We start from the raw sequence: 25482 nt of genomic DNA, 5'->3' as shown, positions 1-25482 counted from the left end.
GTTTTAGTAAGCATAATATTTACTGTTGATACTAGTTGTTTTCCATTTAAATAGTATTTCTTGTGCACTGTTGGTTACTTCGCCTTACTATTTTTAAACGGCCTTTCGTTTAATATTTATTTTTTAACAAACGCATATTGTAAAAATTTTAAAAAATGAATGGTTGTGCGCATAATAGAATATCCTTTTTTAACCCGCGGTTTTATTTATACCAACTGTATTTTGCCTTCCCTACTCGCTGTGCGTTTGCAGTTTCCAAAACATTGTGCAACATACTTTACAGAAACGTAAAATCGAGTAATTAACCCGGCCGGTATTGCTTTCTCAGGTCGAAAGTGTGCCCGGGAAACGAATCCGCCTGCTCAAATTACTTTTGTTTCGAAAACATCTCGCACGTTATAGTTTTTGTACGATCACCCGCATTGTTTGTTGCTAGCCACATTTATTGTTTCCAGGAAGAGTAGAAACAGGCAGGCGTTTTTTATACTGTTGTGGCTTTTAAGAAATTTAGGCCAAGCAAATATAAGCTAAGCAGTTTGTTATTGAGTATATGCAGCAGTTAATTCTCTGCGTTAAAATACTATGAATCAATCAAAAGTTTTACTATTATAAAAACAAAGTCGTTTATTTACTATAGTGGGGTTTGCCGCGACGTTAAACATGAATATAAGATAAACATGTCATACTCTATGTTAGCGTGCCTACCGCTGTAAAATAAAACAAGATATTGGTAATAATTCACAAGGTAAAAAATAAACTTGCTGACTTATCAATATTGGTTAGAAAGAAGCTGGGGAGCATCATAGGCTTATATATAAAACTTATGTAAGAATAAAGATAGCATTCTTGCTTGTTACTACTAGCAGTTAGATAAAGTGTATGTGCAAACATTTTTATGTTATTCAACCACTAATAATTTAGTTGTCTATTTACTCTAGTTAGGACGTGTCTGGTCAGGCAGATTTAATCATAAACTTGTGAACAAACAAACCGGGCAACAAGGGTCTAAAAGTGTCGTGTAGTTTATTGTTTTCTGTAAAGTTCTATATGACTAATACACCGAATATTAAATAAGATGTTGGTTTAGCTTTTGCAATGCTTATCGTATTATTAGTAAAGTATTAGTCCTAACGCCTTTAAATATGTTTGCTTTGTGACCACGTCGCACAGCAAGCAGTCACTTAACCGCGTAATAAAAAGACAAAGCGCTTAAGTTTAAATATTAAAATGTAAACAAAACGACAGTAGGAAGAAGAATTAGAATTCACGGTGTTTAACAAGAGGTCTTTTGTACCGCAAGTTTGTTTTATGCGTATTGCGACATTAAACAAAAATCAAATAAAGGAAATAGAAAAATTTCAATTTGGTATTTGCCTTGTTCAGTTAATTCTTGCCTAACTTAGACACTACTTAAACCGCAGACGAAGTTTAGTTGTAAAAAACGTATACAGATGTGGCATAATTTACATAAGCTCTGTGTTTCCACAGAAATGGTAAAAACAGATTACCATAGTTAATAAACAACTAAGTCGAAAAGCCTATATACTTGCCCACGTGACTTCACAATGAAAGGGGAATTAGCGGACGACAATTCGCCAGACGACAACGCAAAGGTTTCACCTGATGAAGGGAACGACGAAAATGTTAAAGTTGACGAAAAACCGGTAGAAGAACCAGCAGAAAATCGATTTTCTCTGATGGAATCAAAGTAAGTTTTTGTAAACTATTAATTCTGTGATGTAGAATTTGCACAAATGTTATGGCAACTTAATGGCAAACTGAGACCACAGGTTTCGCATTTAATTACCACTGATTGCCGTTTGTATAAAGTGTTTATTGCTCAATAACTAAATTCAAATTTCTTCTTACTTTATTGGATTTTTATGTTGCATTTGATTTTAAAAGTACAAGTTATAAAATGATTTGATTTATAAAGCTTGATTGTTTAAGTTTTATGTTCTTGTTTATCTTAAAATTATTGCAACATTGCTTAATTTTTTGCAGAGGACCATCTTCAGTGGACTCTGAATCGGAAGGATGCAATGTCCATGTTGTGGCAAGGTATTTTTTATTTACCTTTGTGTTTTGGTTGAAGGTATATAGACTCAAGCTTAAATTTTATGTTTTCTGCATACAAGTCAATGAACATTTCATTTTTAATAATTGTTAAATGGAAAAAAAAATTATTTTACCCTTATTAAAATGTCAATAATTTATGAATTTTTTATAATTTTAGAGTTCGGCCATTAAATCCACAAGAAACAGAAAGAAGAGACCAAGAAGTTGCCCAATATCCTGGAAATGGAGCAATTTGGGTAAAAAAATTTGTTTTTAACTTGACAGCTAAAAAGGTGCTATCTGTAAAAAAAATTGTTAAATGTGTGCTGGCCACATTTTGATTATTGAAATTATAGAAATCACGAGTAGGTGAAATTAACATTTGGTCTATCTTAATATTATTTATTATCACTTATTTAAATTTATAAAATGTAATAAATATTATTTTACAAACTGAATTAAGTGATGTGTATATCAAATATTGTTAGCATGTTGTTGTAAAGAATTAATGTTTTACAGCTTGAAAATCAGGGGAACACAAAATCTTTTTCGTTCCACGGCATCTTTCAACCTGGATGTTCTCAATCCCAATTATTTGAAAACTGCGGTAAATATACATATTTGATAATATAATAAAACAAATTTACATTAGACTTAACGTAATTACTTAAATCAAAAAATATGCTGTCAATATTTATATATAATATATGTTTTGAATTATCAGATTTCATTTCAAGTCGAAAACTTTTCTTGTGCTTTTTTCAATCCATAATCAAACATATAATATAACATTTTACGCAGTAAAGGTTTATGTGTTGTGTTTATTCTGATTTAAACTAATAAGAGTTTTGTTAAATAGGAATGCAACATTTACTGAACATGGCATTGGACGGATATGCTTGTACGGCATTTGCCTTTGGTCAAACAGGTTCAGGGAAAACCTACACAATGACTGGACCAGTTACGCCAGTAAGTTTTTCTTTTTTAGTTTAGTAAATTTGATTCTCATACTTAATTTTTTTTAATTTTATTTTTTTTAAATAAAACGTGATTTATTAGGTTTTAAACCTTATTTCCATTGATATTTTAACGTATATGAAAATCTAAATAGAATAATGATGAAATACGAGCCTTCATAGCTGTATAAATTTTTCGTTTTAAATTTGTTAATAAATTGATAGTAATAGTATAGTGAAATAGTTAAGTATGTAAAAAAGGGCCCTAGCTTTTCTTTTTATTAAACAAACAAAGACGCCAGTAATTAATTATTGTTTTATTTGCTTGTCAATATAATGTAATTAAACCTTGGTTTGATAAGCAAACTTTGGTTTGACATAGGTGTCAAATTTTTGTGACTTTTATTTATGTTGTCACTACAGTTTTGACAAGAAATAAACTTTTAAAATATAAGAAAAAAATATATATATTTTAAATTAAATACAGGTTATTGTTGTTTTGCGTGGAAGAATTTAATTTGCTTAACTTCGATAAACAAGTGAAAAACATTTACTCCCTTGACAAAATAATTTGGTTGCTATTGGTTTCTTGGTTTTTAGGTATTTGTAATTTGTTTATTTAGGTTTCGAGTTTTATTAAAAAATTTTTACGGCAAGTAAATCCAATAAATAGGAGGATATTACATATTATTTGAACAGCGGGTTTTTCTGTGTTAAATTAAATTTAATAACTCGGCGCTAAGCTATCTCTAAAATATGATTTCTTATTTATTTTTTAAACTGAAAAGCACTTGAGAGAAAAATAATCCACAAATATTTTTTCATAATTTTTTTTAATGAAATATTTTTGATAATAATTTGTTAAATAAATCAAAAAATCCTATTTTGGCGAATAAATTTTAAACTCGCTTTAATTGAATTTTGATGTCGCAAAATATTTTTCCCATGAATTTTTTTCCCATTGATCAAAATATTTCGAACACGCGTCACAATAAACAATCAACCTCTTTGTGACGTCATAATTTTGAGCCCACCAAATTGTTTACTATCAAAAAGATTCATTGTTTCTTTGTTCTAAGTTGTGCTGGTAAACATTTTGCTGGTGATCGTCGAATTTTAACAAAGACAACTTTACTATTTGTTTGTGATATTTAACACCAAGATTGTAGTTTTAAAGTTGATTTGTTATTTTTGTCTTTGATTTTGATAGTAATCGATGAATGGTGTTTTGTAGCGAGTTTTTTGAACGTTAGCTTGTTACATTCTAGCTATCAATAACATTGGAGTCGCTTGTAAAGGTTTCACACGCTTTTAAAGGCCTTCCAAAGAAATCCAAATTTTAACGCAATTACGCTTTAGTTTTAATTTACTTACAAAATAAAAAATCTTAATTCTTTTCTTGATAAAATATTTTTGTTTTTCAGGAATTGGATTCAAAGTTGACCCAAGAAAAGTCGTTGAGAGATAGCGATTGTTTTGGGTTGATACAATTTAGTTTCGATTACCTGATGAAACATATTAACACCGAAGAAGAAAAAGTTTATGCGATTAAGGCTTCGTATTTGGAAATTTATAATGAGCAGGTAAGGTCGATCTTAAAACAAACAAACTTGTATATCCAACATTTTACATGTTTTTATTGTATTTATAAAATAAAAAAAAATTTTGTGATCAATTTTTTGCCAAAAGATAAAACACCCAACTTTTGCAGAATTTTCTAAACTTCATTTTGAGCTTTGTGTAAAATAGGTTGATCACATTATTTTAATATAAGGCAGTTTTTATTCACACTAACACCTGCTATGCTTTAATTAAACAAATTGTTGATATTTGCTTTTTAGTATTATATAATTGACAATTCGTAAACTACAAAAGTAAGTTGAATTAATATTTTTGCTTTCAATAAACATGGCACAAAATTTAGGTACAAGATTTACTTAATCCGTCAGCTTACGAAGCTGTACAAGTGCGATGGTCGAAAGCCCTCGGTTTCTACGTTGAAAACTTATTCGTTAGAGAGATAGAGACGCTGGAAGACCTGCTGTGCGTGTTGGAGGATGGTATGAAAAACAGAGCAGTTGCTGAACACAATATGAACGAGCATTCAAGCAGAAGTCACAGCATATTGACCGTTTACTTAGATAGTGATATGGTAAGGATTTTTTTGCGGTTTTGACAAATTTATTTACGTTATTTGTGCATTTTCTAAAGCATTAAATATTCTAAAGTATCACATAATGTTTTTATCACCACACAAGTCTTGCTTAAACTAAGAATATTATTTACACGTTAGTTAATTTACAAAGTTATAAAATTAAAATTATATTGGAACATGTTATATATTAATAACCAAAAGTTAATATTTTATAATAAATAATAATATCAGTCTAACATATATTGGTATAACTACTATTTAACATTTTTTGATTCTGTTTAATTAGGCCGGCGAGGATTCTCTATCCATTACTAAGCATGGTAAGGTGTCGTTCGTCGATTTAGCTGGTAGCGAAAAAGTAAAAGAAACTGGGTCGACCGGAGACACACTGATCGAAGCTACAAATATTAACCGAAGTCTGCTTACGCTTGGTAAGTGGCAAACTTTCAAATTATTTGGATTTTTTATTTTTAACTTAGTAATTAGATCTATGCTTTTGTTGTACACTAGTCGATAGCCCGCTGTACGGTCGACATTCTAGTTATCGTAACGTGGTTGCAACTTTTAACTATGAGTTGCTCGCGATAATTTACCCGAGCACAAAAACCTGAATTTTATATATTTTGAACGCCTATAAATTGGACATAATTACTTCTATATTGTCTACTAATTACATTGTATAAAATTAGCTTAGGTATATTTATTAGTTTATTATTTCGTAATAGCCAAATTTATCAGAAAAGTCATTTTCGGGTGGAATATATTTTCTCTTAACTACTCAAGGGCCCGATGTTCTGATTACGTAACACAGCTTATTGCGTGTCGTCACTATACCCTATTGTATCCACTTAAGAAAATGTCGTTACATCTGAAAGACGATTTTGTTATTATTTCTCTTTGTTTAAAATTTTATTAAATCATAAGAATTTCCTTTGTAAATTCGTTAATTAAATTAGGAGTCGCAATATTTTAGTTCAGTTGTAATTTAAAAAAATGGATATTATGTATAAAAATAATTTTTTTTAGTTAAAAATAGATTTTAATTTTTGGAGTGTGTAAAAATAATAATTTTTACCATTTTTTTATTAATTTTAAAGTTAAAACTGTTTTTTTTATATTTAAAATATATACGCGTCGAAAAGCTACCGTAACAATCAGGAACGCTGTGACAAGCCAGCGGTGGGAGTCAAACTCCAGACCTTATGTTTTAAAATGAAGCGATATTTAGTGACCATTTAAACCAACTTTTTATTGTATCGTGGTTTATTTATTACTAAATTTTATACTTTTAATTAAATAATTTATTATGTTTAAACAATTTTAATTAAATATGATTAGGAAACTGTATATCAGCGTTAAGTGATCCGAAAAAACGAACTGGACATATTCCGTTTAGAGACAGCAAGTTAACCAAGTTGTTAGCTGATGGATTAGGTGGATCTGGAGTAACATTAATGGTAAGATAATTTTTGTTAAATTTTGAATCAAATTTATTCTTTTAATAAAATAAATTTAAGACTTTTACGTTTATATTGTTAACATAAACCTCCACATTTATTTTTTAAACATAAAATAACATCATTTAAATATAAAAATTAAGGAGGGGTTAATTCTTAATTTTTTTTGGGGGACGGAATATTTTGGAGTGTTAAAAAGTAATTTAAAATTTTTTGTGGGTATTTAATATGGGTAAACTTGTTTTAAAATCGTTACACTTACTCAACTTTAGTTAATTTGCAGTTTTAGACTTTTGTTTCAAACAATTAATAGTTCTTAGGAGTTTAATAAGAAAACATCAGGCCGTAACCTCTTAAACACTGCACGCCTTAATTTAAGCTATAAGTCGCAGGTTAAGAGTTAACGTTAGTATGCTTCTACTGTAAACACTGAGTGGGTATTTTTATTTTCCTTGGAACAGATTTTTTCTATTTTAAATTCGTTACTTTCAGTAAATAGCCGCGCAAACATTTCGTTAATAATTAATTTTAGCTTAATAGCAAATGAAACCAAAAAACATTGATTTTAAAATTTTGATTTAATTTTTTTTTCTATTTAGCGTGTGTTATATTTTTAGTGTTAGCTTTTACAGTTCGGTTTCATTTAAATTTTGAAATCTTTTTTTTAAATCCGGTTGTAAATCGATTAAGCACAAAAAATCTTACGATTTTCAAATATTGACTTTAGCTATATAAAGGTAGTAGAAAATAGAAATTATTGGTTGTTAAATAGGATGTATTATAGAATACGGCATGATATTGCAAAAATAGAATAACCATAAAAGTTGTTTTTAGAAGTAGATTAAAAATAAAGTATTTGGTATTATAATAAATCATAGGCAGTGATAAAAAAATAAGACAATAGTTATTTCGTTATTTAAAAAAACTACAGTATAATTTATATAGATACCAAAATCAACTTCTTTTAAACTTTATATAGGATAAAAATAACAAAACTCAAAAGAAAATTTTGATACTGGATTTGTTAATTAATCACAATATATTTTTAACTTTAAAATTTTAGATAAACCCTACAAATTCTCACGATAAAAAGCTAAGTTTAAAGTGCCAGCTTTTGATCATTTTGCATTGTTAAGCTCACCCTAGATCATAGATTTGTTGTTTTAGTGGACAGTATACAATAAGAGCTTATGCCACTTCAACAAAATACTGTTTACATTTTTGGTGCTTTAATATGGCAATAAGCTCTATTTTTAAATACTTTATTAGACAAAATTTCACTTCAAAGTCAGGCCTATTTGCATTTGAGACTACTTGTCATGTTGTACTTATTAGAAGCACGTGCGTTCAGAAAATAATTGACTGGACACTTATAAGCAGCGGTCTTTTTTTTGTTCAGCATTTACTAACACTTAACTTGTCACTTATGTTTTGCTATATCAGCTTAGCGAAAGTTACATACAAAACGTGTTATCTGCAGAGAAAAAAGGTGTTTAAAACAAATTATGCCTTGAAAGGTTTGCAGAATTGTGATTGGTTAAAATAAAAAGAAATTTAATTCGTTAAAAGAAAAATTGATTAAAATAGTTAAGTTTAGAATATATCACTTTTAAAGTTTACTTTTGTGTAGCAAAATGCAATTTAAACATAAGCATTCACTAAAAAAATCTTTTAGGATTATGTTTAAGTATTTTTGTATTTAGATTATACAATTTAATATCTCATGGCAGGTTTTTAAAACAAATAAATTGGTGTTTAAATTTTTTTTTTAAAAGAATACCTTATGTATAGAAATTTTTTATAACAGGGGTCCCATTAGGCATATTAATCTATTCGATTTGTAAAAGTCAAAAATAAATTATAATGATTAGTGAATTTGATACGGACGAGGAAAATGAGATTGAAATTGATATTGGTTGTTGGTGTGGTTGTCACGATCTTATCGACGAGGTGGCGAATTTTTGTGACGTCATTACAATAATTACGTCATGGTTTAACATTAAAAATTAAAAAAAAACAAGATACCAAGACTATTTCAGAATTCCTAAGAATTATTTAAATTCAAAATTTTATTTTTTTGTGTTTCTAGATTGCTTGTGTTTCACCATCTAACTACAACTTGTCAGAAACTTTAAACACACTCAGATACGCAAAAAGAGCTCGAAAAATTAAAAATAAGTAAGTCAAACTTTTTGCAAAGACAAGATTGTTTCAACAAAATAATTTTTTTAACAATATGCTCCAATAAATTTATTTTTTAAATTAAAATTTATCAGAAGACAGTTTAAATTAAACTTTCATGTTTTATAGTCATTATTAAATAAAGATATATGTTTTATAACTTTTTTTTTCTTACCTAAAAACTTATTAAAATGTGATTTTTTTTCGAACATACAGAACTTGACATCAAAATTAAATTTTAAACTTGTCAATCACATCCTTAATCTATCGTTGTTTGTATCTAGGCCAGTGGTTCGTATCGATCCAAGAGAAGAACTCATTTTAAAACTTCAAAAAGAAATGAACCTTCTCAGACACGAAAATCGATTTTTGCGGGAACAGTTGGAATTTCCCCAACGGGAAAAACCCCGATTTCCGCTTCCGAATACAGCAGACGGATTTAAAAACCGATGTAAGAAACAAAATGTCAGAATTATCTTTATTGCAATTTGTAATTAAAGCCTTTAATTTTAATTTTCTTTTAAATATTACCTTTATATGATATTTTAAATTTTTTTAATTAAAATTTTTACTTATGCCTAGCGCCAGCAGTGTTACCAGCTATCAAACCAAATTCTAATCAATCAAATCAAGAACAATCTCCTGATGACAACAGTTTATATGGAATGCTACAGGTGCACACTTTTATGAAATTATTTTACGAATATGTTTTTATTTTATTGAAATGCAGTATTTACAATCATTCATTTTAAATTAATTTCTATGGTGGCACTTCTGCTAGTTTCGTATGTTGTTGATTTGACAACTATTTTGGTTGTTTTATTGCCTTGTGATATGTACTTCAAAGCTTTAACTAAATCCTGTAATTGGAATATAACTAACTAGCTTTTTTTGAATAAACAAAGCTCTGATGCAATATAGAAACAGAGAAATAAACATACTAACTAAATATGGTGAAATTGTTAGGAATACATGGTTGAAAATGAAGCTCTACGAAACGAGAATCATTCTTTGCTGACTCAGCATAGTTTCGATGAGCGAGAACACAAAATCATTTCAAGAGAAAACGACAAACTAACAAGAAAACTTGAAGATCTAAGCAGGTATTCCGATAATTTTGTAGTCCTGTAAAATTTGATGCTGGAAAAATTTTAATATTTACTTTGTTTAAACTTTACTTTTAATTGTTACCGTAGCCATATTTGCAAAAATTCGATATAAGCTGCTTAAATAATTTACCAAACCATATAAGTTAAACTATTTACTTGGTTCATGTTCACATTAAATTGCAACCAAGAGTAGACAGTACATTGTTCTAAACCAAAGATTACAGAAACAGGCCAGAAATAGCCTAATACGATATAATATAACACACATATAACAAACCTGGTTTCTTGGCGGGAGAGCAATACAAAGGTAATGTTGTTATTGAAACGTGGTGGGCTATACATAATATAATACTTGTAAGTCAGCTACGGTTCAAATACATTGCAACACGGTTTACATTTTGATCTGAAAGTATTTTTATAGCTTTACTTCAGCTTATAGTTTTAAATAGAATTTAACTCTTGTAGCCACATAGTCTACTGAGTTCCTGATTGACTTTAATGTTAAGTTGGTATTTTGTTGTTTGTTTGTTGATTTGTTGCTAAAATAGGTAAAGCGGAGTTTAATCTGACTACATTTTATTTGTTGAATATACAGTTCATTTGAATAAATATATATAATTTATTTAATATGTTTAATCAATGTTTAAGTTTGAATAAAATATGTTATTAATATTTAACTAACTTTAGTAATGTTTTTGAACTTTTATAATACTCATTAGATTATGTATATTTTTTATATTATAATAAGTCGCATATTTTAATTTCGAACCCAACAGACTTTCATATCATAGTCCCATGTTTGTCCATGTTATGTTTATTTAGGTGCCATGTCTGGACTTTACTTAATTTAATCTTTCGATCTGGTTCAATTCATAGAATTCTCTACTCACACGACCGAAATATCAAATTACCATTGTCTAACAATTTTTTGATATGTCAAAAACTCCAATTTTTAACATTTATGTTTTTTTGACCGATGATAAAAGAGAAACACAAGACGAAAAAAGACGTAATCTTACATGCTTATCTCAGTGATATGATTTATATTTTTTTATACTAAGATTTCTACTTTTAATGTAAGTGTGTTTGCTGTTTGAAGTCATACAGTGAAATTAATATCGCTTGATAGGGTGTACTAATTGGCAATACAATGTATCGCAAATTCTTAACACTTGGATTGACAATAGGTAGTTTATTTACCGCCAGTTATTATGTAGAAGCGTGTATTAAGAAAAGTTTAGTGCTTAAAAATTTACGAAAGTACTTAGTTTAATCTTATGTAAGAAATGTTTTAAGGTAATTTATTAGAAAGTATGCAAAATTGTAAAAGATTTTTCCAGTTTGCAGATAACTTAAAAGTAAAATTTAATTTGAAAGGTTTTAGCTTATTTTATTTTTAAGTATAATTTGATAAAACTTTAACTGTTTTATGCTTAGATTTATTAAAAAATAGGGTAATAATCTTACTTAAAACCTGATTATAATTTAACCTAGGCTTATGATGTCGAGTCCTTCCTATAGTTCGTCGGTCTTTTTTAGTCGAACAAATTCAGGAAGATCGCTGCAGTCTTTTCGTACCGCAAGTTCGTCTCTCACATCTTTAATACACAATCACCAAATGTATAAACAACCTTATCAACAACAGCAACAATTCGTAAGTTAAAATCTCTTTTAAAGCTAAAACATGTTTTTAATTCGTAAAAAAATGGTAAATATTTCAGAAATTAGTTTTAAAACTTTAAATTAATTTTTAACTTAATTTAACATTTTTAAATTCTTTTTAATTTTTCCTTAGTTTAGAAATAAGTTTTTACATAATTTAACAAAAAATTATTTAATTTGAAAAAAGTTGTCTATATCTACAACGTAATTAAACAAGTTTTTGAAAATTTATTTTAGTCAAACCAACAAGTAAACGGAGGCGCTCCAATGTTAGCTTGGAATTCTACGCCTCCGAACGGCACTTTACCGCCCTTACGTGGCCATCATCAAGTAACCAGAAAAGGAGTAATTTCCAATAGAAATGCACCAAGAGGCAACGGCCCACCAGCAAAATGGTAAGTCATTGTACAATATATTAGCACTACAAGTATTTGTTACACATTGTTTAATTTTAAATGCTGCATTGCAACCCGCTTGTCAACTGTCCTTTTTTGTTTACATTTTTTTTAAATTAGTAGAGCCTTAGTATTGTATTTAGAATTGATACAACACTTATTATGTATAATCACATAAATAAAAAATTAGATATATTTAAACAAAAATGGTAAAATTTGGTAAACTAATTTGTATTACGTAAATTGTTTTAAGAAATTTCAATTTTAAAATATATTTTCGAAAATCAGGATCAAAGCCACCTCATACGCATCCCAATTTCAACGTCGTCAAGTCTTTAACCGACCAAACAACAAAGCTCCTACGTCACAACAACCCAATAGTGACATCATGAAAGACTTTCCGATGCGCGATTTTCAAACTCAGCGAAACGGTTTTATAGCCCAACCAAACGGCCTGAGCTACCACCCTGAAGAGGATCTGACCCCTAGTGGACATGCTTCGTCGTTACGCGATACCGCTAGTGGGCACCGGATATCGCCAGGGTTTCGGGTTCGTTTTGGAAAACCGTTTAAGGCAACGCAAGCAAATTCGAATCACTCGCATTTGGCCGCCCTTCCGGACGAAGCTTACAAACCACAAGAAATTACTCCGCGAAATTCCTTGGCAAAAGAGTTATCAGCAAGTAAGTTTAAAAATTAAAAAAATAAACCTCACTACATAACATGGCCTTTGTTTTATATTTTTACTGCTTTTTATCAAATTTCATACCATTATTAAGCAAGACTGCAAAGTAAATAATTGTGCTAAGACTTAAAAGTTTGTATCAAGTCTATAAGGATTCAAAATTGCCACACTAATCATACAACTTAAAACTAGTTAAAATAATAAAATAAACTAAATTGCATTACTCTTATGTTTTTACAAAATTTCGAAAATGCTAGCTTTTTATTTAAATAAATATTTTATTTTTAAGCTTCCCTTCGTAAGCTGAACAACCGAATGCGACAAGAGATCGGTGCTTTAGACGATGAAATAAACTCTTACAAACAATTAAACACACAATCCACAACCAAAAAGAAAATGGCGGCCACGTGACCAACTAACACGTCACAATGGTGTCATTCTTTGTCATATACGTTTATAAAACCACGTGGCCTTCCAAGTTTTTTATGTTTTTAACTTTTCGGTTCAAAAATAAGTTTATATACGTTTCTGCTTATTGCAAAATAGCCATTTTTTTAGATTATGTTAGTTGGAATTTAGATATGATAAAAAGTGTTATTTTTTATGTTTAAATTTATAATAGTTTTGTGCACATTTAAGATAATAACATGGCTGTTTCTAAACAATCATTAATAAAAAAATTGAACAAAAAAAAATTGCAAATTAAAAAAAAAAATTGCAAATTTGGAAAACTTTCCACTGAAACGAAACTTGGCATAAATGTATATGCTATATCCTAAAAAACAGAATTTTAATTTTTTTGAGGATAACATTTTATTAATGCACTATGGAATATCACTGTGTTGTTTTGTTTAAATTTTTTTTTTTTAAATTGATATTTTTATATTTAAAATATTGTTTTATTTTTACATCAGATAAATAAAATAAAAACCTGTTTTTTAAATCAAACTTGTAAAATTACAAAAAAAAATTCTTTATTATACAACTTAAAACTTGTGTTGTATAAATAGTAATAGTTATTTATGACGAAAACTTTATGATATCATATAAATACCACAACTCAAATAATACAAACGCCACAAATAACATAAGTTTAAACCAATATTTATACCTAAGAACGATTAACCGGTTTAATAACTTAACATTTTTTTGACTAATCATGTTGTACTTACTAAATTATATACATTTAATTTTTTACATACGATCCTTTTAAGTCATATCAATAACCTCAAATGACGCAAGCTTCGACATATTTGTAGGTATAATGTGATAGATTCTATATAGCTCAAGGCTATATTAACGTAACGTAAGACTTGTAGCTAAATGTAGACCTATAAAATACATTTCGACTGTTATCGTTGGGCGTTTTCAATACAGGTTAAGGTTAACAAGCGCAACTAATAGCAGCGTAGAATACAAGGTAATCAGTTGTAATTATAAGTATTAGTAGTAATTAGTTTAAAGTTGATAAAAATAAGTTAAAATGGGATGTCTTCGAAAATCCGTGTTCATTTTTAATTTTGTAATATTTGTAAGTACCTTATATGAAAAAAATTTAACATTATTACAAAGTTTTTTTTTTAAATCATTTGTTTGTAAATTCTATTGTGTTAAATATAGAACACTTTTCTTAAGTCATGTAACTACGGTTTTCCATAATTCTATGTTATACTCAGAATAAAAATATATATATCAAAAAAAGTTTATTTAAAATAATTTTCGTAAAATTGTGTTTAACATATAATATAACTTATTTGTTATAGTTATGCGGGGCTATTATACTTGGTCTGGGAATATGGACAGCGATTGGCAATAGTGGATTAAAAGCTCTTATGAACGATGTAATGTTCATAGGCGTGTATATCATTATTGCAAGCGGAGTGCTTATCATGTTGGTTTCGTTTTTAGGCTGTTATGCTTGTGCAGCTGAAAGTAAACCTGGTGTAGTATCGGTAAAGAATTTAACTTTTAATTTATTTTTAAAATGGAATAAAATTGGTAAATAAAAAAAATTCAATAAAATTTAATATGTTAAGAAATGTGTAATAAAAGTTATAACTAAAGTAACAAGTGTATATCTCAAAATTAATAAAAAAAATAAACTACTTAGGGTAGGTTAACTTTAATTTTGCCTGAATTACAAAACTCTTTTTTTTATACGATTTGGGTAAAGCGGTAATACATACGCATTGCTTTGCCAAATTATATTAGAAATAAAAGATTTTGTGGCAAAAATTGTCTTTCAAAATCTAAACATAGGGAAATCTAAACTAAAATGTAAAATTCTAAAATCTAAAAACATACGGAATCTAAACTAAAAATGTAAAATTTTTAATATTGATTTACAGTATTCTATCATTGTCTTAATCGTTATTATCTTGGAAGTGGCAGGTTGTATAGTCTTGTATTTATTTTATGTTTCGTCAACTGATCTTCTACGAACGACATATCTGGAAGAGTATGGTTTTACAAATAAGTCAACTATAGCCTGGGACAACGCTCAAAAAGATGTAGGTATTTAGTTTTATGCATTACATAAAAGAAATATATAAAGTTTAACCTTACATGTTTTTATAAAGTAGCAAAGCTTGTTTTTTAATTTTAAATAATTAAGTTTTTTTTTAATTTTTGTTATTTTAGGATATCAAAGAAATATTCTTTATTTTTAATTTATTTTTTAGGCTAACATTATAATACGCAAACATATGACAAATAATGTTTATTAACATGAAAACTTTTTACCGTATTCAAATTACTTTTTAGTTCTTATTAAAAATGTTAAAGCGAGCTGTAATATGCTATACAATATCTAACAAAGTAAATCATATTTACCTTAAGGGAAAATGTTGCGGCTTTGTGAAATACTGGGATTGGCAGTCGACTCTTTATTACAACGAAACTGGTGGTTATCCGACATCTTGCTGCGTGTTAAATGATGATTCGCAACCTGTTAACCTAGACGAATGCAAACTTGGAAGGAAAAATACAATATACGAAAAGGTAACAAACTTATAACTTACATGTTAGAAATATAGTATAGTCCTTTTAAATAAAGTACTTACAAATCTAATTTTAACTAATTTGGCTTAGTATGTCATTTTTATCAACAGTTGTTTCATAATGTAAATTTTTTTGTTTAAGGGGTGCAAATACCTGCTTGAAATATATTATTATGCTCTTGGCTGCACTACAATTCTAAGTGTAATATGCGAGGTAGGTTGTATTAGTGTTTTGATATAAATTATACTAAAATTTAATTAAAAAAAATTTTGATTAGAACTTAGTTTGCCAGATTAAAATCTAATTAATTTTTATATATCATAAATTTTAAACATTTTTATTTAGCTTTGTGCGGTTGTGTTTATCGTCTGCATGTATCAGAAAATACCGTAACAACACATTTAATAAATTAAACAAGTTGCAGACCAAATAAAGATCCTGAAGTAATCGAAAATTACAGTTTCAACAATTGACGGATATTTTACACAATTTGTTTAATTTTGTGTTTATTTTTTATTTCGATTTTTGTTTATTACATTTATTGCTTGGTATGAAACGGTACATTTGGCAGTTTTACTAAAATTCCAATTTTAAAACAGTTTAATAAGCCAATACAAACCAATTATTTATGGTTTAATAAGGTAGAGGAATTCTTGTATAAACATATTGACTTTCCCTCGAGCAATATTAAATTGTTGGGTTTAAAACGCCAAATTAAAGAACTTGATACATATTGAAAAAGTAAAAGTAAGTTGTATTTAAACATCATTTGAAACTTTGAATGATTGTCGTATGTTGTGGAGCTTAATATAAGTTAGAGCAGACTTAATTGTTCATACATAGTAAAAATATTTATTTATCAATAAAGTTTAACATATATTTATTAACACAGTAATAAACTATGAATTAAATATGAAATAGTTTTAACACGTTATCAGTAGTTTTAGTACGTCATTAGTAGAAAAGTAATAAATTGAAAGTTTTATTTTAAGGTAGGAAAAAAGATCTATATAAAAGACAGCAGAAAAAAAGAACGTTTAATCAAAAAATAAGAATTAAAGATAGAGAAAGCAATATCATCAATTTGTAATTATTAGGCATGAAAAACAATTTAAACAGCAAGGATATAAAATAACGCCCAAAAAAATTATTTAGATTAAAACTAAGTAGTTTGTTTGTACATTAAATAGATTATTAAAAAAAAAGTTAACGCGATGTTGTTATATGCTTTTACTTGTTTATTGGTTTTTACAAAAGCACACGACGATATTCTCCAGGTATGTATGTATTTTTTAGCTATTACCTTTTTAATTAAGGCACATTTGAACAAAATTACTTATTTAAACCATTTTATTCAAAACTATAGTATTTCGTGATTGCTTAAAATGTGGATTTTTATGTATCAAACTGCCTCAGGTTCGCTCTCTTCAATTTTAATTAAACGTCCTATGCCTATAGCTAACCACATCTGTACTGTAGATCAAGCTATAGCATACTGTTTAAACATTTGTGCTATGTAAGTGAAGGAAAGAGCTGTATTCAACTTAAAATTATTTAGCCTTTAAGTTTATTGAAAGGGTTAAGATATAGAGTTAGGAACCAAAGTTTTAACAAATAAAAAACGTACTGTTTATTTGTTATATTTTATTTTAACTTTATTTGAACGTGCTTCAACAAGACCCAAGTTTTAAATGCACTGGCTGATTTAATGCAGAATAAACACTTGTTGTTTAACAAATAGAAAGATGCGCCACCTTCACCGGAAGATAACATTGTAGCACTTACCAACGGTGGAGGAAGGTGGACAGTACCTTTAAACTGTGAGACAAGTTGTAGTACAATAGAATGGCAGCTCGAACCAGAAGGCTATATAACCTTCACTGTGCAAGGACCTTTAAGAGGATACATATCGTTTGCCATATCAGAAAACACAGACATGGAGGTATGTTTTTAAAGAATTTTAAAATAATTAGTTAACAAATGTCTTTTATGAGTTTTATTTATTTACATAGGGTGGGGACGATTGCTATTACTGTGCCAGATTATCTCAATCTTCAAATGACGTCACCATAGTCTCAGCACAGTTGACTGGGTTTGTAGTACCGGAGACGAGTGGTTTGGTAAGTAGGATTCTATTTTTGATATCAAAGAATTTTGCACTTCACAAACTATATTAAAATTTCAATAAAATATGTTTGTTCTATTACAAAAGTGGTTTGTAGTATTGTGCTTCTTGTAAATACTTTTAGCTTTGTTTATATTATCCCGAAGGCTGAAAACAGCAGTTTCTCTGAAACGGACAAAAGAATGACCTGCATTATCGTTCGACCAATCAGCGTGACAAAAAACATTTCAGGATCAGAACACACATGGAACGTGCTAACTGATGCATACAATTTGTTATATGCAGAAGGTGAAATTAGTGATAACGGTGCTTTACTGTATCATTTCACAACAAGAAAACATACTCACGGGGCGTTTGATTTAGGCAGTAACGAAGCCTACCCAACAGGTTCTAACCTTGTTTTTGTCAGCAATTGTTTGTTTTACTATTAATTAGTTTTGCAATTTATTTGAATTAGCAAACATATTCCAAAAGTTTTGAGCGTAGCGGCTTAGGGCTTTTGGACATAAATTACCTTTAATTAGGTATTACATCAAACTTCTGGGCTTTCTAAATTTTAGTTTAATGTTCCCCTGTTGGAAAATATTTTACATTTTTTTGATTGTTTTAGAGGAAACCACAACTATGGTAACTGAACCGGCATTACCAACAAGCATGAATGTAATGACGGTATGTATATATAAACATTAACAAAGACAACTTAATATGTTAATAGGTTTTGTTTACTTCAACATTTTTTATATACAAAATATTACAGGTTAGTCCAGAAGACGACATTGTAGCAACATCTACAGGAGGCGGAATATGGAATCTTCCTTCAGAAGGAGAAGTCAACAGATTTGTTTCATGGCGACCAAGAAATATTGATGGAGTTGATATGATTGAATTTACCTTAAATTCTCAAAATGTGGGGTATGCAGCTGTAGCTATTTCGTTGGACAAAGGCATGGTAAATAAGTTTTGCGTTTGCTACTTAGTTATAATTTAAAATTTTTTAACATATGTTCTTCTTAAACATTTTTTTTAAAAAACGTTGACGAATTTTTCAAAAAGTATTTACTGTTATATTTTGGTATTTATTTCTTCTCGGTGTGAGATGGTCAACTCTTTAACATAAAGTAAAATTTATTGCCAACTTAGTCTTTGGTGCATTGGGATTACATTAACCATTGTGTCCAGTAACTAACTTTTCGATTATGTGGATATTTTGTGCTACTATACAACATGAAAGGAGTTAAAATCAAGCCAGGGCCAATATAATTATCTATGGGTTTTAAGTTTACCTGTTTTACCAACTATATTTAGTACATCTAGACTTACCTTTTTAATAATGCATAAAAAATTTTTAAAAAATTGTATCAATAAAGGGGAACGACGACTGTTATTACTGTAGGGTTGGCCCTGGAAATTCAGAGATTACAGTTGAATCTGGTTATCTAATTGGGGAGGTTCGACCGAAGGTTATAGGTCAGGTGAGTGTAAATTCTTCACAATAAAATTAATGCAAAAGTTAACAAAAAAACCTTTACTTTTTCTTGGTTTTGTTTGTATGTAATTGTTTTAACTTGTATTCGTTACAAGCTACCGAACGATCAAGTCGTCTCTTCAAGTATTATGGACAACGTTTTATCTTGTACTTTTCTGCGACCGATCTCGGTCACCAAAAATGTCAACAACGTTCCAGTGACATGGGATTTGGGAAGCACCAATTTTAATATTCTGTTTGCTGAGGGCACTGTTAACGCAGATGCTAGTATTGAAATCCACAGCTACCGAAAACACACTCATGGTGTTTTTAGCATTGTGTCTAATGCTGGTTATAATCAACAAGGTAAGTTTACCTTGTTTTTGTATTACCTTTTCTTTTTTTTCTTGAAAAAGGTGTGACCACATGAAGTGTTCAAGCTATCCGCGTGGTACAGGCTCTATAACAAAAGTGTGGTTTGGGGCTAAAATCGTACTGTGAATAATATACCACACTACGAGACTAGACGGTGTAATTTAGTTGTAACAGTGCTCTTGTGTGGCAACTAAATTCACATCGTTTGATGTCTGCCTTTACTGCATATAAACTACAAATTAACACACTTATTCCTGTAACACCTGAAAACCAATACGGTTAAGGATGGTATAAATTTTAAACTAGGGAAACTTAATCAAGATCTAAAAGTTTAGATGACGTTTTAAAAAAATACATATTTCGCTTTGCTTTGTTGAAGATGTCGTTTAAAAAACAATAACTGAAAACTGTTCAGTTTATTTTTTATTACCAATTTTTTTTATAGTAACGTCTCCACCTGTAACCACAACATCTGCAACATCGACAATATCGGTCTCAAAGTTCCAGTTTTTATTTGGCAGTGTTGTTCTTCTTATTGCCTACATATAGTTGAAACGATTAAAAAAATAAACATTTTGTTTTGCATTGTATTCGTATAGAGGCAATTAGAAAATCAAGGTATACATATTATATATATCATGTGTATCATTTTAAAATAATTAAAGATATAAAAATAAATAAATCAAAATCAGGTTTCCATACAATGATTATATTTAAAGAATAAATTAAGTTTATTCGAGTTTATAGCCAAGCACTCGTGCATGGGTATGTGGGTGTGTTAACTTACCCACAAAATGCAGCGGTCCAGTCAATGCATCGTTATCATCGTATTTGATTTTACTCACTATATAATAGGTGTGGGCTTTTTAATATAATACTCTGTTACTGCGGTAATAACTAGATATTTACAGTGTATCTCCCTTGCTATTCCCATAGTTAAATGTCTAAGTTTTCTTAACAAACCTTGGTTTCTGTGATTAGTATGGGTTGTTCTTCTACGCGAAATCATAATTTTTTTGGTGCCAAAGCTTTTGAAAATATTCATTTCCTAAAGCAAAGATTAGCCGCCGTTTCAGTCCCATTTTAGAAATATTATTGTAACCTTTGGTATAATTTTAGTATAACACCCTACTTAATTAAAATCACTTTAAAAGTAAAAATGCCTTAAATAATACGGCTATATTCTGCTTTATATGCCAAGTTTGTTTTTTGCAAAAAAAAATTAAAAGAAGTACAACAAACGGCTTAGAAAGAGCAAAATAAGAATATTTTCATATGTCTGCCAGAATATGAATTTACGACGATGACGTCGTGCGTCACGTGACTCACGGGCGTAGGGACTTTTCCTATTTACAATATTTACTTCAAGTCTAATATTTCGAAAACTACTTCACTAATTCAAAAAATAATGGTATCCTTCTGCAAGTTGGAAAAGTTTCAACATAATTTAAAAAAACCTGCGACTACACAATTTTTTGAAATATGTTTAAAACAACGTTTAATATATTTTGCGTTTCTGCTGAGTAAAGAATTGCGCGAAAAAAATATGCAAAGTCTATTTTTAATTTTTTAAGATGTTGAAAAATATTTTAACATTATGTCTTAGATTTTTAATACACTGTAAATGTCCATATGAAAAGCCCCTACCTATCATAGTGAGTAAAATTAAATACGAGAATTACGTTGACTTATTAAACAAAATAATTTTATTTTGCAGTCCACATACTATCGCACGAGTGCTTGCCTGTAAACTAGAATAAATAAATTTTAATTTATAACCAGGTAATTGTACTTTTTTTATTTAATATTAAGTTACGCGAGTATATAATGGTTTCAAATGCATTTTTACAAGTTTAATATTGAGTTAAAATGTTATGTTTGTTAACTATATGTTAGCAATAAGAAAAACAACAACTAAAACAATAAATTGAATCGTTGGAGCTGATATTTTTGATGTTGCAGATGTTGTAGTTACGGGTCTAGAGGTAACTATAAAGAAAAACCTTTTTTTAATAATTTATAAAATTTTAATTTTTTTGTTACTAAACATTAGCTTGGTAACTGCAAAATAAGTTTAATTAAGTTAAGTATTGAATAAAAAATGTGTATTTATTAATTAATCTGCAATGCTGATTCCGTTCTTTTGACGTTTCTGTCGTACAGTAACATTCGTTACCCTCGACTTAATTTTTATCTATTTTTGTAGTTTGGGCAAAGCTTAAAACAACACTTGTCTGTTTTGTAAACGATCTATCGTTAGCATAAAATAAAACAATATCTTACCTTGTTGGTTATACCCAGCATTAGATACAAGACTGAAAGCACCGTGAGTGTGTTGGCGGTAGGTGTGGATAACAATACTAGCATCTGCGTTAACAGTCCCCTCAGCAAACAGAATGTTAAAATTGGTGCTTTCCAAATCCCATGTCATTGGAACGTTGTTGACATTTTTGGTGACGGAGATGGGTCGCAGGAATGTGCAAGATAAAACGTTGTCCATAATACTTGAAGAAACGACTTGATCGTTCGGTAGCTTGTAAAGAATGCAAGTTAAAACAATTACATATATACAAAATTCACTTTAATGTTTCTAACAATTTATGCTGCAAGATTTTTATAAAAAAGCCATTTTCTCTCTTAGAAATCATATTTTTTAACTTTTTTAGTGCAAGAATTTTTGAAATATTTCTCGTAATATTTCTTTTCAGAAAACTTTTAGAGCGTTAAAAAAGCAATAATCATTTAATTTAGTTAGTGCCTGTACTTTGATTAAAATACAAAAAAAGTTTGTTGTACTTTTACCTGATAACTATACCTCAAATTTTTTTATTTTAAATAAGTTTTATTATCAAAATTTTACACTTACTTGACCCACAACTGTGGGTGGAACCTCTCCTGTCAGATAACAAGAAACAAATGTAATTTCTGAATTTCCAGGCCCAACTCTACAGTAGTAACAGTCGTCGTTTCCCTTAATATATACACCGAAAATACTTTTATATTATGTTGAAGTGCAATATTAAAAATGTCTCAAAGTCGTTGGGTCTAATTTTGACCTGTTACAAATGGAACTCTCGGACTCTCTTATTAACTAAATTAGTGAATGCTTCTACATAGGTATAAATATACAAAACACTGGTACAAAAAATACTACTATTATACAAAAAAAGTAATTTAACTTACCATGCCTTCGTCCAACGAAATAGCTACAGCTGCATACCCCACATTTTGAGCATTTAAGGTAAATTCAATCATATCCACTCCATCAATATTTCTTGGTCGCCATGAAACAAATCTGTTGACATCTCCTTCTGAGGGAAGATTCCATATTCCGCCTCCTGTTGATGTTGCTACAATGTCGTCTTCTGGACTGACCTGTAATATTTTGTTAACAAATATTAAAGGCAAGTTAGCATACAATGCTTTCTTAAGTAAGTTATTATAAAATTATACATACCGTGATTAGTGCCATGGTTGTAGTTACTAAAGGTTCTGTTACCATAGTCGTAGTTTCATCTAAAATAATATTTAAATAAAATGTTTTGATTTGCTTAAAAAAGTTAAATATTTAACAGTGGGGCCACATTACAAATTTAAAAACTAATCATTGCCGAATACATTTTTATTAAATTCATTTTTATTTAACTTTTTGGCTCAATAAAATTAAACCTACCAATGACACCATAACACAAGGGAACTTTAAAAAAAATGGTATATAAGCAAACAATTAATGACAAAACTACTTTTGTACTTGTCGCGTAGTCTTCGTTACTACTTAAGTTAAATGCCCCGTTGGTATGTCTTCTTGTAGTCATGTGATTCAACAAAAGACCATTATTTGTGACGTCGCCCTCTGCGTATAACAAGTTGTACGAGTTAGTTTGCACGTTCCATGTTTGCTCCGCCCCTGCGACATTTTTCGTCACGCTAATTGGTCGAATGATTATGCAGGTCATTCTGTTGTTAATTTCAGAGAAACTGCCGTTTTCAGCCTAAAAAAAACAATAATGATGTTATTACTGTTTTGATGCAATGTAAGCACAAAAATCTAAATAATTAGAAGAGTATGCTACTACAAATAATTGGTAATTGTACTGTTAAATAACACCAATAACACTTTAATTTTTTTTTATTTTAACTTGTAACCAAAACCATTTCTTACTATAAATGGAATTCTACTTACTAAGCCAGTGGTTTCCGGCGCTACTTCTCCAATCAACTGTGCTGAGACTATGGTGACGTCACTTGAAGTGGGAGATGCTCTAGCGCAGTAATAGCAATCGTCACCACCCTATAAAAATGAATAGGATCCAAAAAAACATTTGTTGAATGATACTTCAAATTAATTAACATTCGCAAGGTGACATTAAAACAATCAAATCTTTTCGCGAATAATTTCGTAATCATTACAGTCATAATCTTATATAGAAATATGTAAACTTTAATATAATAAGGCCAAATGTGTCAACTTATTAAAAAATAAATACTTGTCAAAAACTCAGAGTTTTGCGCGTTTTATTAAAACCATGAAGTAATTGGTGATTTAGTAACCGTGAAATAAAAACAACCTACATATTTAGCCATGAAGTGAAACATTTAAAAAAACAATCTCTCACGTCCATGTTAGTGTTTTCTGATATGGCAAACGCTATGTATCCTCTTGAAGGTCCTTGCACATTAAAGGTAATATATCCTTCTGGTTCGGGCAGCCATTCTATTGTACTGCAACTCGTCTCACAGTTTAAAGGGATTGTCCATCTTCCCCCACCGTTGGTAAGTGAAACAATGTTATCTTCTGGCGAAGGCTAAGTTGGGCACAAACAAAAAAGTTGAAAAAGAAATTTAGTGCGTTACTTAAAACTTATACTCAAATCATTTTAGTAATTTTAATAGCATAATAATTCTGAACACCCTAATATTTTTACTTACAAGTAAACAAAAATTAAGATAGTATGTTAAAGAGTAAGTTACTAAAAAACTATAATAAACTGTAGGCCTAAAACGCCTTATTTAAATTAGCCTATAGGAAGTAAATACACACCTGAGCAGTATTGTTTTCTGCCATTAGAACCATCAAAAAGAAAATTGCGATGTAGGACATCATAGTGCACTTGGTAAGTTATAAAAAACTTTTAGTATATTATCCAATACACATATAAATTATATTCGTTTTTTTTAAAGAAACGTTCTACGCAAGAAGCATTTGGTTGACGTAATTTTAAGAACCAAAACAGTGACTTATGTCTTTTTTTGGTGGGGCGCTCCATTTAACCGTACCCTCAGAAGTTCTTTTTCTGTAGCATGCAAAATATATGTTGCATGACTGCGAAAGGAAAAAAAGAGAAGCAAAAAATTTACACGACCGAAAACTATTTTGGAATGTGGTACTAGAGATGAAATTAAATATCTCAAAAACAAGCGCACGTGCGTCTATTTTTGTAATATAATATATTTTTCCAATGCATCGACCATCAAGGTACACTTTTTTTATTTATTTTATTATAATAGTTTTAAGGCTTTCATATTTTAATTTTAATTTTTGTTATTTGAACTTGCCCCGTCGTAAATCTAAAAACAATAATTGTAATATTATTTCGTGTGGTTAGAAAATGTTTTAGTCCATTTTTGTAGGTATATTAATTAAACACTGAAAACTGCAATTGCAGAATGTAGTTTGTAACAAATACCAAATCGTGCAATTACAATCAGTTATAATTTAAACAACTTATATTAACCAAAACTGAAAAAAAAAGTAACGAACATTACTTTATTTTTATGTCCAAAGTTTCGATAACTTAATAAGCAGCTAGTGCCAGTTATTTGGTGAAGCGTTACATTAAACTGTTACCCTTAAAAATT

At 29.2% G+C, this 25482-nt stretch overlaps 4 protein-coding genes across 4 annotated transcripts; 3 read left to right on the top strand and 1 right to left on the bottom strand.

Moving 5' to 3' along the window:
- The first annotated feature begins 1316 nt into the window (after positions 1–1316).
- LOC145752169 (kinesin-like protein KIF12) lies at positions 1317–13595 on the top strand. The gene is made up of 17 exons (XM_082568395.1): positions 1317–1708; positions 2005–2061; positions 2237–2315; positions 2578–2665; positions 2918–3027; positions 4439–4597; positions 4939–5166; positions 5456–5600; positions 6508–6626; positions 8716–8804; positions 9092–9258; positions 9390–9481; positions 9774–9910; positions 11411–11570; positions 11816–11973; positions 12262–12656; positions 12948–13595. The coding sequence occupies exons 1-17, from the start codon at positions 1566–1568 to the stop codon at positions 13067–13069; spliced, it is 2448 nt and encodes an 815-aa protein (XP_082424521.1). The 5' UTR covers positions 1317–1565; the 3' UTR covers positions 13070–13595.
- Positions 13596–14015: 420 nt separating this feature from the next.
- LOC145753003 (tetraspanin-18B-like) lies at positions 14016–16219 on the top strand. The gene is made up of 6 exons (XM_082569381.1): positions 14016–14189; positions 14422–14610; positions 15007–15168; positions 15497–15658; positions 15800–15871; positions 16004–16219. Exons 1-6 carry the CDS (start codon positions 14142–14144, stop codon positions 16049–16051), a joined length of 681 nt encoding a protein of 226 aa, XP_082425507.1. The 5' UTR covers positions 14016–14141; the 3' UTR covers positions 16052–16219.
- A 594-nt stretch (positions 16220–16813) lies between these two features.
- LOC145753053 (uncharacterized) lies at positions 16814–20200 on the top strand. The gene is made up of 9 exons (XM_082569438.1): positions 16814–16935; positions 17400–17600; positions 17671–17778; positions 17930–18170; positions 18394–18452; positions 18541–18732; positions 19151–19255; positions 19365–19614; positions 20069–20200. Exons 1-9 carry the CDS (start codon positions 16873–16875, stop codon positions 20170–20172), a joined length of 1323 nt encoding a protein of 440 aa, XP_082425564.1. The 5' UTR covers positions 16814–16872; the 3' UTR covers positions 20173–20200.
- Positions 20201–21409: 1209 nt separating this feature from the next.
- On the bottom strand, positions 21410–24893 carry LOC145752614 (uncharacterized). Its single transcript, XM_082568918.1, has 9 exons — positions 24665–24893; positions 24240–24428; positions 23807–23914; positions 23375–23615; positions 23081–23139; positions 22807–22998; positions 22490–22594; positions 21907–22156; positions 21410–21612 (listed from the first exon to the last, which is right to left on the bottom strand). The coding sequence occupies exons 1-9, from the start codon at positions 24725–24727 to the stop codon at positions 21509–21511; spliced, it is 1311 nt and encodes a 436-aa protein (XP_082425044.1). The 5' UTR covers positions 24728–24893; the 3' UTR covers positions 21410–21508.
- Between the last annotated feature and the right edge of the window lie 589 nt (positions 24894–25482).

This window comes from Corella eumyota, chromosome 5 (genome assembly GCF_963082875.1).
Source record: "Corella eumyota chromosome 5, kaCorEumy4.1, whole genome shotgun sequence".
Lineage (NCBI taxonomy): Eukaryota > Metazoa > Chordata > Ascidiacea > Phlebobranchia > Corellidae > Corella > Corella eumyota.
The sequence above is the reverse complement of the archived record's forward strand: the minus strand, read 5'-3'. Positions and strand labels throughout refer to the sequence as shown.